The sequence below is a fragment of the Condylura cristata genome, unplaced genomic scaffold, assembly GCF_000260355.1.
Source record: "Condylura cristata isolate star-nosed mole 26May11 unplaced genomic scaffold, ConCri1.0 scaffold00020, whole genome shotgun sequence".
Classification (NCBI taxonomy): Eukaryota; Metazoa; Chordata; class Mammalia; order Eulipotyphla; family Talpidae; genus Condylura; species Condylura cristata.
Window position 1 is genome coordinate 5,909,535 of NW_004567121.1, and position 12,416 is coordinate 5,921,950.

The window sequence follows — 12,416 nt, forward strand, 5'->3', positions numbered from 1 at the left end:
ACAGCCCTTTTGCTTTTATCAGTCAGTAGTCAAGTCACTTGACTTCAGGGGAATTTTTTCACCCTTGTGTAGTGCTTGCTTATCAAGGCAGGCAGGCCTTGTGTGGTCGAGACAGTCCAATTGTAAGCTGAAAGTTGCTCAGAATATTTTGATATTACGGTTGTACAAAAAAGGGAGGTCATAACATAAGTTATCAGTGAAAAGTCTGATTTTTCAGATCTTTTCCCCTCCATCCGGACCATGTCTGACGACAGAGGTTGCATAGCTTGTGTCACTTTCTTTTGGGGGTATAGCTAAAAGTGGAATTGCTGGATCATATGGTAATTATGATTAACTTTTTGAGGAACTGTCATACTGTTTTCCACAGTGGATGTGCTATTTTCATCCTGCAATGTTTCATTTATATCCCCATCAGCACCTGTTAATTTCTTTCTTTAAAAAAATTATAATAGTCATCATGATGGATATTGTGCAGTTCATTGTGGTTTTGACTGAGACTTCCCTAATGGTTAATGATGTGCTTTATTGGCTATTTGTGTATCTTCTTTAAACAAAATTTATTCAATTCCTTTGCTCATTTTTAAAAATTGAATTATTTGTTTTTGAGAAGTGGGAATTCTTTCTCTATTCTGGATATCAATCTCTTTCCAGATATATAACTTAAAAAATTTTCTCCATTCCAGCAGAGAATGAGACAGTTGCCTTTTTACTTTGTTAATATTACCTCTGCTGTATAAAAGTTTAAAACTTCTGTGACCTTCACTTTATTACCTATTTTTATTTTGGTTGCCTGTGTTCTTGATGTCATGTCCAAGAAATCACTGCCATATCTAATGTTGGGAAGCTTTATTCCTTTGTTCTCTTCCAAAAATTGTTACAGTTTTTCCTTTTAGACTTAAGTCATTTCAAGTTAAATTTTGTGCATGGGTTCAAGTGAGTGTCCAATTTTAGTTAGTTTATTTCTTTGCCTTTTGGTAAACACTAATTTGACCTGATAGTGTAAAAGTTCATTTTTGAAATATTTAGTTCATGCCTTTGTTTCTTTATTGTCACATGTGTGAAGTCATATAGTGATTGTCTTTTTCCATCTGCCTTATTTCACTGAGCCTGGCACCCAGCAGGTCCACCCATATTGCTGCGAATGGCAGGACTTCATCTTCTTAAAAATAGCTGAATAACTAACCACATGATCTTTATCTAACCTTATCTTTAACAAGCACTTTGGCTTTTTCTCTTTTAATGTGAAAATTCTATTTTTTCCCCCTAACAAACACTACCAGAAGACTTCACAGTATGGTAGAAAAAGGAATTTGGTGTCAGAATATATAGATGTGCCTCTTAGCATTCTCATTTCCTATCTGGTGGGGCCATGATCTTATCACTCCACATTTATGGTCTCAGTTTCCTCTCCGTACAGAGATTGCTGAGATTCTGTGACGTCACAGCATAGGAGATGTAGGTAGTACCCCACGTGGGAGGTCAGTATACCCAGACATGCCCTTTCCTATCCCAAAGGCAATGCTTACTTTTACAGTGATAATGTGTGTGTGTGTGTGGGGAGGGAGGGTGCTGAGGGGGGAAGGATGTCCTGAATTAAATCCACAAACACAGGTTTTATGGACTCCACCCCCACTCCAGACCAAAGAGACCCCAGGCACCAGGGACTGCAAAAGTCACTCTCAGATGTTGTTGGTTGATGAAGCAAAAGGAAACGTGCTTTGAAGAGTCTCTCGTGCCACTACAACTTTGGTGTAGAAAGGATGCAGCTGCAACTGAGTAGAAAAGTCCTGTGGCTGCTCCCACCTACTGTAGGGCCAGCACATATAACCCTGTGTGCGCAGAGAATGGAGGAAACTGGGTAGTTGGTGACTAGTATGGGTGGCTGCTGCTCCTGTCCTGTGGGGGTGCAACTACCTGGGACAGAGGAGTGGGGGTCAAATGATCACTTCCCAGTCCCTCTGCAGCCTCTTTGTTTTGAGTTAGTCTTGCTGGGAAATTACCAGGTCAGTAAACTGAACAAATTTGCAACTCTCGATATGTCTAGTAACTTGCTTTCTGTAGATGGTGCCCTAATTTGTGGATCTTCCCAGAGCCTTATTAGGCTTTCAAATTTGAGTGGACTTCTTTAGTGTCTCAGCACACTTAGGAAATGGCTCGACTTACATATACCTCATTTTCTTCATCTAAAAATACACTAAAAATTTCTACTTCATAGTATAGGAGAATTCAATGAAACAATCTATATGGAATACACAGCACAGGGCCTGGCATGGAGTTTCTCACTACAAGCCCGCTGGGATGACTATTTTCAGGAATGCACTGCTACTTAATTTGGCTTCACTTGCATCTCTCTGATTTACAGAGATAATGCATTTTTCAAGGTGCTAGTTAAATTTTTGCATTTCTTTATGCATAAAATGTTTGTTCATTTTCCTTTAAAAAACAGTTATGAAATATAATGTAGACATTGCCTTATATATTTAAATTAATGCATTTTATTTTTAGGTAGTAAGCTTTCATCTCTTAATACCTTCATATGTGTTTATTACACTTTGTTCTTTCCTTGGAAGAAGATTTGTTTTGCAGTTTTGTTGGGCGGTCTCTCCCCAACCTGCCCTTCATATAACACACATTCTCATTGTCTCTGCTGCTGTACCATATTTCTTAGGTAGCCAGGAACTTAGCTGAGATAATTACATTTTTATGTTTTTCTACTTAAAAATAGTTTTAATTGCTATCCTCTGTCCTTTGCATTTCCCTCATGTTTCTGGTAATGTTTTTGTTTGCCCTTTCCCAAGTTCTAGGGTATTGACAGAATTATGATATTGAGATTACAGTTAGGACAACCCCCTCATATTAAAAACCAAACAAACTTACTGGGATAATTTCTCCTGTGTAGTAATGCAAATATCTTTTTTAGATCTGATACTAAGTTCTTAGCAGTTTTTTGAAATTAGACTTCACTTGATAAATGACTCCCAAGAGAAGTAAAGGGAGTACTTTTTATATAGAAACAGTGGCTCTTAGGGAATCATCTCTCAGTTTGGCTGTGGTTGCCTGTGTGGAAACGGGAGCACACTGAGGCTGTGCACAAGGGCTCCCCAGAAACTGGCACGTTAGGGGCCCTTGGTGGTGTTGAAAGTAGACTTGTAGAGGATCTTTCAGGAAAAACACAGAATCCATCACTATTTCTATACACAATGGTGAGGTGCTTTTTTTTTCTTTTAAAGATTTATTTTTTTAAGATTTATTTATTTATTCGTACAGAACTGGGGTACAGGCCAGAGATGCGGAGAGTGAGAGGATTCACCAGAGACAGAGTGGGGAGCAGAGCAGGCAGATCGACAAAGTACACTGCTGAGGGGAGCAGCGGGTGGGTCAGGAGAGGTCTGCCACGCCATATGGATCACCTCCAGGGCAGGCAGGGATCGAACCCATGCGGAAGTGGCTTAAGCTTCTTTGTGCTGTGCTTTAACCCACTGAGCCACCAGGGAGGGCCCTTAAAGATTTATTTATTGATGCATACAGAACTAGGGTTCAGGCCAGAGGTGCAGAGGGGTGAGAGGATTCACCAGAGACAGAGTGGGGAGCAGAACAGGCAGATAGATGAAGTACACTGCTGAGGGGAGCAGTGGGTAGGTTAGGAGAGGTCTGTTGGGCCATGTGGGTCAGCTTCAGCGGGAGATCAAACTCGCACTGAAGCGGCTGCAGCTTGCTTGCAGTGCTGTTCCCTAACTGTTGGCCACCAGGGAAGGCCCATATGGTGCTTTTTGTCCCTTTCTGCCCCCCCCCCAACTTTGACAAGAACTCAAAAGACTGAACAAAAGTGTTGCAATATTAATCAAGAAAATGCAGAACGCAGAATCCATGGGTTTGGGATATTATTCTTCATTTCATTGAACTCGCCTTTTATTTTTGCTTTACCATTGATTGATTACCCTTTCTTCCCCCTTTTAAATCAGAAATGCTTCTCACTGTGATGAAATGTCCATTGAGCTGAAGGTGTTTGAGAAGACAGATGCTTTCCTGCCTTTCATGTCCTACCCGCAAATCCTGATCTTATCATCCTCGGGGTCATTGGTTTGCCCTGAGTTGAGTGAATTTACCCGTAATAAAACTGACATAAAACTTCAGTGGTACAAGGTATGTCTTCAAAACTTGCTATTTAATAAAAATGAATTTTACTAGCCATAAAAAAGATAATAATACCCACACTGAAGGCAACATAATCACTTTCCTAGTTTAGTTTTTTTTTTTAAACTAATTTATTAAAAAAAGGGTCATGATTCATCTGTTCCTTTAAATCCTTATGGGCCTTGGTTAGAGTCCTTAGAATAATATTTGAGAAGACAGAAATGTCAAAATCAAAAAGCACAAAATGTCAGTAACAGCTGGAGAAGAAAAGCTTTTTATTCTCATGTGTCTGTAAAAAGGTAGAAATAACTTCGTTTATTTTATAACTTTATACATGTATTAATGGAGTTTTGAGAAGCGCATGGTAATTAACCCTTGGGTTAAAAAGTAAATATCTGCATGATATCCCCTCATCTGCTTGAATAACTACTGTATCAGCGGGTCACCAAATGTGGGCAAGACACAGGCTGTGGCTGAATTGAGCTGTGGGTTTTTTTTGGCTTGCCTGCCAGTGAAGGGTAGTTTTTACAATATTTCATGACATGATAAAACAACACAAAATTCAAATTTCAGTGTCCATAAATAACATTTTACTGGAACAGGATGACCCTGCTCAGTTGTGTCTGTGTTTTCATACACCACGGCAGAGTTGAGGAATTGAACAGAGGGCTGTGCATGGCAGGTCTGAGTTATGACGGTCTGGCCCTTTATGAAAAAGGCCTGCTGTTTCCTGATAGATCAGAAGTCATTTAAACACCACAGAAATGAACCCTGGAGTCAAAAATAGGTTAGCCGGTTGACTGGTGTTACGAGCAAAGACAGGTAGGCAACATAGCTAATTTCATATTGAAAACTTTACAATGATTTTCATCAAGGAAGGTGAGAGCATCAAGTCCTATGCACTAACCAGCCCAGTTAGAGCCAGTTCTCTCTTGGTGGATGGAGAATAGAACGAGACCCTGAGCATTTTACATACAGAGGAAGAGCACCGACCCTGGGCCCAGCAGCCTGGCTTTGAAATGCTGTTTCTTCATTTACCTGTTGTGCAGCTTGGCCAACCATTAGCTTGAATCTGCTTCTTCTGCCAAGTGTTCCTTGCCTGGGGTTGTGTTGAAGATTAAGTGGAGGGCTGTGTTGGGAGCCCGGAGAACAGTGCCTGACAGCTCAGTGGTGTCCGTGGATGAGGCGAGAGGAGGCTATCACAGAGGTGCTTAGTAGTATTGGTTCTCTTAATGAGAACTGGGCTACTCTGTTCTAAGCTCACTCACATGCAACCTAGTGAAGTAGGGTTTTTTTTGTTTTTTTTAATAATATTTTCACACATACCATATTTAGAAGAATATTTAAAAGAAAGGACCAAAATTCAGAGGTTTCCAAATATTTAAAATATTTAAAAGAGTATAGTCATTGCAAAGAAACTTTAATATAATTTTGGCATGATTTTTGATTAGGCTCCATGTTTTTGACTAAAAGCTTCTGGAAGGCATCATAAAATCCATCATTGTTCTAAAGCCAATGAGTGCAGGTGTATAACTGTTCAATAAAGGGATGACCTTGAGGACAACAATGAGAAAATTCATGAAGTCCATTCGTACCAAATATTTTGCCTGTCTTTTGGTCTGAGAACTTAATTTTATGGTGATGATGTTTAAAAGTTCTTCAAGGAATTAATTCAGGGTTACAACCTCAATTTACTGATGCTGAAAGATTTAAAAAGTAATGTAGTAAACAAATATCCTTCCAATAAAAGGCAATTAAAAATATTTTATAATAGACTGAGGACTTTGCCATCTGGAAAGCTTTTGGGTACTAGTTGTCTTTCAAAAACATTTTTTTTAAGATTTATTTATTTATTCATACAGAACTGGGGTACAGGCCAGAGATGCGGAGGGTGAGAGGATTCACCAGGGGAGCAGAGCAGGCAAATCGACGAAGTACACTGCTGAGGGGAGCAGCAGGCGGGTCAGGAGAGGTCTGCCACACCATGTGGATCTCCTCCTGGACAGGCGGGGATTGAACTCATGCGAAAGTGGCTTTAGCTTCTTAATGCAGTGCTTTAACCCGCTGCACCACCAGGGAGGGCCTCAAAAACATTTTTAAGAATAATATAATAGTTTATTTTTACATCATTTTGTGCCTTTTTCCACCTCAGTTGTAATACCTGTGGGCTTCCCATCACCAAATCACCCATGTGCCATCACCATAGTTCAGTGCATTCCACCCCCCCACCCCCCGTTTTTAATCCTATTCCTCACTGTACCCCTATAAAATGTCTCTGGTATATAGTTGTTCATTATTATTATTATTTCCCCCTCTGGTCCTTTATACTCCTGCTATGCATGAAACCATCCAGTATTTTTCCTTTTCTTTCTGGCTTATTTCACTAAGCACGATCCCTTCCAGCTCCATCCATGTTGCTGCAAAAGGCATGTGTTTATCTTTTTTGATTGCTGAGTAATATCCCATTGTGTATATGTACCACCTCTTTTTAATCCAGTCATCTGAAGTCGGGACTTGTAATATCTCCATTTTTTTTGGGAATAGGAAGCAGAGCTCCAGAAATGTAAACAGGGAAGCCAAAACAATAACCCAGGTGCCAGGTCTCACCTCTGCCAGGCAGGCAGGGGTGCTGGCAGCTCAAGGGAACAAAACCTTCTTGTTTTCCCCATGGTTGACGACTCATCTTAGGAACAATGAAATTTCTCCCTTTCCTTAAATATATGTCAGTTATGTCTGTGTTCTCATTCAGAGTGGGATTCTGAAATGACTCAAGGTTATATTTGACGATTACAAGCTTTTGATCATCATGGTTTTGAAAGAGATGTCCTTGAGACTGTTTCGTGCTCACTGCGAAGTTTTCTTCTCTTCCATTCAGCCTGTCCTATCTTCTATTCTAGGAAGCCTTGCTTTAGAAGGCCCTGATGCGGAGCCACAGTGCCTTTCTCCATATGAAAAGTGTGGTCTCATGCTCTCTCTAGTTTTTTTTCTTACATATTTTCTCCATTTCTACAGACTCTTAGTACTCTTCTGAACACTGTTTTGCATGTCGCCAAAACTATCTAATAGTAGTACTCTCCCCAGGGTGATTCCTAAGGCTGTTAGGTCATAAATAAGTTTGAGCAGCTGTTAGGTCATAAATAAGTTTGTATTTTAAACGACATGCTTTGTCAAGAGTTTCCTTTTTTCCCCATTGTACTTTAACCAATACTTCAAGCATCACAGCTAACCAAATTCCCTCTCCTGAAAACACAATTGAAGTGTATCCAAAAAACATCGGCAAAGGAAAGACCAAGGCATTTCTTGGATTGCCAACTCAGTATTAGTTGATAATAATGATGGTCTTCATAGCTTTTGATATACATATGGTGTGACTGAAAAAACATTTCCAAAATTCCCCCTTAAGGATTCTGTCCTTTTGGATCAAGATAACAAGAAGTTTGTTAGTGTGAAGGAAACCACTCGCTTGCTCATACTCAATGTGTCTGTGGAGGATGCTGGCTATTACACCTGTGTGATGAAATTTGACTATGAAGGCAAGCAATACAATGTCACTCGGAATATTGAGCTACGTGTCAACAGTAAGTATTAGTCACAAAGTCCCTCTCCACCTGGTTCAAGAGCTAGTGTGCAAGGAACACATTAGCACTTATTAGAATTCTTTGAATGTCTTTGGCATGACAGTAAAGAAAGATGCTATCAACCACCCTAAAGTTCAGGGTAATAAGATGTGTGTGTGTGACACTTTGGAAGGCCTTAAACAGGGAAAGGTCGTTGATAGAGTTCTAAGTCCAACGCTAAAACACAACACTAGCGGGGCAAACTGGGGGTCCTTTTGGAGAGCCCAATCCAAAGGCTTGTGTTTGCAGGGCCAGCCGTCAGAACATGGTTGCTATTGACTTATTGTGGGATGCTAGGATTTTGCTAGCTTTGAATATTATGCTTTGTTACAGCCAGTGGAAAGTGCCCTTGCTGGTCTCCTGAGGCAAGATTTCAAATAGTGAGAGGCCTCCTTGATTTAAATGAGTTCTAGTTGAAAATAGGCTGTGAACAGGATTTTAAGTTTTAGTATTTAAATTTTTACTGTTAAAGATTAGTTCAAAATTTACTTCATACCTCCCCTCAAGCTTGATGCTGAGGGCATACAAATGTCTAAGCCCTGGAATCTTCCCTGGAGAGTGAGACATTTGTGAACAACAATAATAAAATAAAGTAACAAAACTATTTTATACACGAAATAATTAACACAATTGGACTCTAGGGCATTTTACAGAACCTTGGGAATATATAAAGATTAAATAATTGGCTTATGAGGGTTAAATACTCTTTTTTCACAGAGAACCCTGAGATTCAGTATTACTATACTGAATGACTAAAAGCTCTAGGTTATATTTCTTGTATAGTCTTGTGAAGATTCATTTAAATCACCTCTCTGGGACATGACTTTGAAGGAGCCTGTCGTACTGCACAGGAACACTAGGGGGCAGCCAACCTACGCATTAGTGCTCACACTTCTCAGGGCGCCAACACCTTGTGGTCCTGGATCTGAAGCAGTAACATCACTGGAGCCTCCTTAGATTGTCAGAATCTCAGGTCACTCTCAGAACTGCTGAATTGGAAAAGGGGGCAGCAATCTGCGTTAAACGAGGCCCCAGGTGTTGCTGATGCACTCTCAAAGGCAAGAACCATGAGTGTCTTTAGTCTTTGCAGCTTCGTTCTCCGGCTTCCACTGCCGCAGCTTCTGCTTCAGCCCTTTAACAGGAGGGCAGGGAGAGAGTCCGGTCTCCTGTGACGTTGCGTACTAATGTGGGGGTTTCAACATACTCTTTCAGGGAAGGAGTGAGGGTGGAGCCAGCAGCTGTGTCCAGCACGGCCCGTTTGGCTTTAATCTTGTGCCCGTTTCTTCATGCTGCATGGATAACTGCTTCTCCGGGAGCTTGATTCTGATTCCTGGGAGATACACCTGTTTCCCAAAGAGTTTATCTCCTTAGTTAACAACCCCCTTACTTAATGCCGTGTTACTCTGTTACTTGGCTTGGGCTGAGCATTGTCCAAGGCTCTGTGCCCCTTTCCAGTTTTTTTTTTTTTTTTTTTTTTTAAGTAACTATTCTGTGGTGAGTACTTGGGGATAGAGCAGAGGGAGATATTTTAGGGCACAGAGACATGGGAGTTGCTTAAAAGCACAACTAAGTGAATTTAAAGATCTAATTGACTTTACTTAAGAATTCATGAATTGGGCAACAGCCCAGCTGTGGGAGGAAGGGCTCCCAAAAGCCACAGACATGGAAGACTTTTATAGAAAGAAAGGGGGAGGGGAGGAGGAAGCAGGAAGAGAGATTGTCCCTGCTGTAGGGGTTGGACGGGCTGTCTGACTGACAGCTCATTGGTGTGACCAGGGAACTCCAGCTTGCCTGGTTAAAGTTTGCATTTCTGGAAGAGGCAGAAACGGCAGTCGATCAGGTAGTCTCATTTGGCTGACATGGAGCTTAGCACAAGTGACTTCATTTTGCACGTGTAATCTCTCAACAGGGTAGAACCTATCCTGTGGACAGCGTGAATGTCCTATTAAGAATTCACTAAGAATGCAGGGAGGGCAGCAGAGAGCAAAGTACATCTGGCCTCGGGATGTGTTTGTGGCTGCTGCCAGTAACCTCTCTTCTGGGAAAGCCTTGGCTGAAGATTCTCAGTTTTGTGGAGCCTGTTTCCTTTGCCAGATAATGACTGACTCTTAGACTGTAAAAGACCACTTAATTAGTCAAACAATGGAATTTGAACTTGAACTCAGAGACTTTCCTAATCAAAGTTCTTTTCCTCATCTCTTTCCCAGAAAGACAAGAAGAGACAATTCCTGTGATTATCTCTCCCCACGAGACCATATTGGCTTCACTGGGTAAGGCTAGGACTGTGTAACCCACGGAGGTGTCTGTATGCAGAGCCGGGGTTCCAGGATCCCATGTCTCATGGTGTGCAGTGTGCCGGGAAGAGACCCCAAAACCCCAGTGTGAGAGGCCAAAACAGCAAACTCAAGGGACCGTTTCCCTTTATCAGAGTTGTTAGAAATGACATCGTCTGAAAGAAGGCACATGGAGCTTCATGAAAATCCTACCCACAAAAATTTAATGTGAATATATGAACATTTTGGCAGCAGTTATTAACTCTATGAAAGGTATAATGGCATATTTTCTTACAGAGTCAGCATCTGTGAATTTATTTAAAAGAATTCATTTTATAAAGCTTGGCTAGCTCAGCATTTCCCAAAGGCTGTCTCTGTAAAGTGAGGCTGGCCCCGCCACCGCTGGCTGCTCAGACACAGTTTCTTGTCAGAATAGCTGGTGTGTGAAGACGACTGGTGGTTTTCATTTTTCACCCCTTGTGGCACAGGCTGCCGGCCTCATGTGCTTCCCACTGAGTTTCCAGTGTCTGATGGGCTGTGTCCTGACAGCGACACTGTAAGGTGTTAGCGCCCCCATTGTCCAGCAGGAAAAGCTGCCCAGCAGGTCATGATGGCGCAGGGAAGCCAAAACTTCATACTCTGTCAAATTGGGGTTCAGACTCATGCTGGTGTGTCTGTGAAGACTGTGTCCCTATTTTGAATTTGGTTTTGTAGGTTTATGCTTATTTATTAAACCCTGGCTGCAGAATCCTAAGCATGTCCATACGGAGGGGTGTAAGGATGTAGGTGTGCTTGTATGCATGTACTTAATTCCATTCATTTATTCCTCCCTCAAAAAGGAGGGCTTTGGGAATTGCTGTCTACCATGTGAGTTGCAGCTCCTAGTGGCAGCCTTGGCTCTGAGAACAACCCCTTGGAGCCTGGGGAAGTGGGGGAAATGGTGAGTGCTGACTGGAATCCCAGCACCCTGACCCCTCAGAGGTCCCCACCTCGGTAAAGCCGACTCCCCACTTGGTTGCTTAGAATGCAATGCTGTGCTGGAGTCTTTAAGTTTATATGAGGTGGTGGAGGAGGAAGGGGAGCTGACATTCTGAGTCTGAAATACAGTAAATAATGCGCTGCAGGGAGGCATATCTCTAATCAGGAATAAGGGGGACAGATATGTTCTCCTGTCCCTTCCCCCTGGGTAACTTAAACAACTATAACCTAGAGTGATTGAGCAGGGGGCCCAGTACCTTCTTGTGGCTTAACTATAGGGAGCAGCCATTCCTATAAAGACAGTGGGCTTTAAGGGTATTAATCCTAATGACGTCGATCTGGGAATGGAGAGGGTTGGGGGAAAACCAGCAGTGGGCTAAGAGAAAGAGTCCACACATTTGTCTGGGTCTTTTTTTTTTTTTTAAAGATTTATTTATTTTTGCATACAGAACTGGGGTACAGGCCAGAGGTGCAGGGGCAGTGAGAAGATTCACGAGACACAGAGTAGGGAACAGAACAGGCTGACTGACTGAGATACATTGCTGAGGGGAGCAGCGGGCGGGTCAGGAGAGGTCTGCTGTGCCATGTGGATCACCACTGGGACAGGCGGGGATCAAACTCATGCGGAAGTGACTTTAGCTTCTCAGTGCTATGCTTTAACCCGCTGCACCAACAGGGAGGGCCCTTGTCTGGATTTTTAAGTCATTAGAATAATCCGTGGAAGAAGCAAGCTCTTGACTTCAGAATATCCTGAAGGAACTGAGTAGTCTTGGGGAAGCCATTGGCTCTGGATTTTTATCTGCCATGAAGAACAGTTGAAGGAATTGGAAATGCTTGCTAACTACTGATGCTCCATTTGCGTGGAATGGATTGAAGGAGCTGAGTTTCCTCAAAGAAAATAATTGGGGTTTTTGAGGGCACAGGGAAGGATTCACCACTCAGGTTGGTTGTGGACCTGAGGAACTGGGGTAACCAATGCTCCTCAGCTGGTTTCTGATGGTGGATGTTCCTTGTCTTGCTGTACCCAGGGTCGAAACTGACCATCCCGTGTAAAGTGTTTCTGGGAACCGGCACGCAGTCGACCACGATGCTGTGGTGGCTCGCCAACAACACCAACATAGAGACTGCCTACCAGGGAGGCCGCGTGACTGAGGGGCCACGCCAGTAAGTGGGTGAAAATCTTGGGCCACTTAGAAGCATGTCGTGCAGACTGTTGTGAGATGCCCCTCGTCTTCACCCTTCCTTTTGGAAACAATGTCCTATCTAGCTTGTTAATACCATGTGACAGCTAACTTCTGGTTTATAAACTGTTGAATTTTTTTTTTTAAAGATTTATTTATTTGTGCATACAGAGCTGGGGTACAGGCCAGAGGTGCAGGGGCAGTGAGAGGCTTCACCAGAGACAGAGTGGGGA

General features: G+C 42.3%; 1 protein-coding gene across 4 annotated transcripts in view; it reads left to right on the forward strand.

Annotated features, from left to right (window-relative positions):
• IL1R2 (interleukin 1 receptor, type II) overlaps window positions 1-12,416 on the forward strand; it is a 64,157-nt gene that overhangs the window by 45,270 nt on the left and 6,471 nt on the right. For all 4 annotated transcript variants that reach the window (XM_012727321.1, XM_012727322.1, XM_004686178.2 and 1 more), the window contains exons 4-7: window positions 3,963-4,143; window positions 7,538-7,712; window positions 9,959-10,021; window positions 12,031-12,166. In XM_012727321.1, the coding sequence (XP_012582775.1) occupies window positions 3,963-4,143; window positions 7,538-7,712; window positions 9,959-10,021; window positions 12,031-12,166 (555 nt within the window). The remainder of the gene's footprint in view (window positions 1-3,962; window positions 4,144-7,537; window positions 7,713-9,958; window positions 10,022-12,030; window positions 12,167-12,416) is intronic.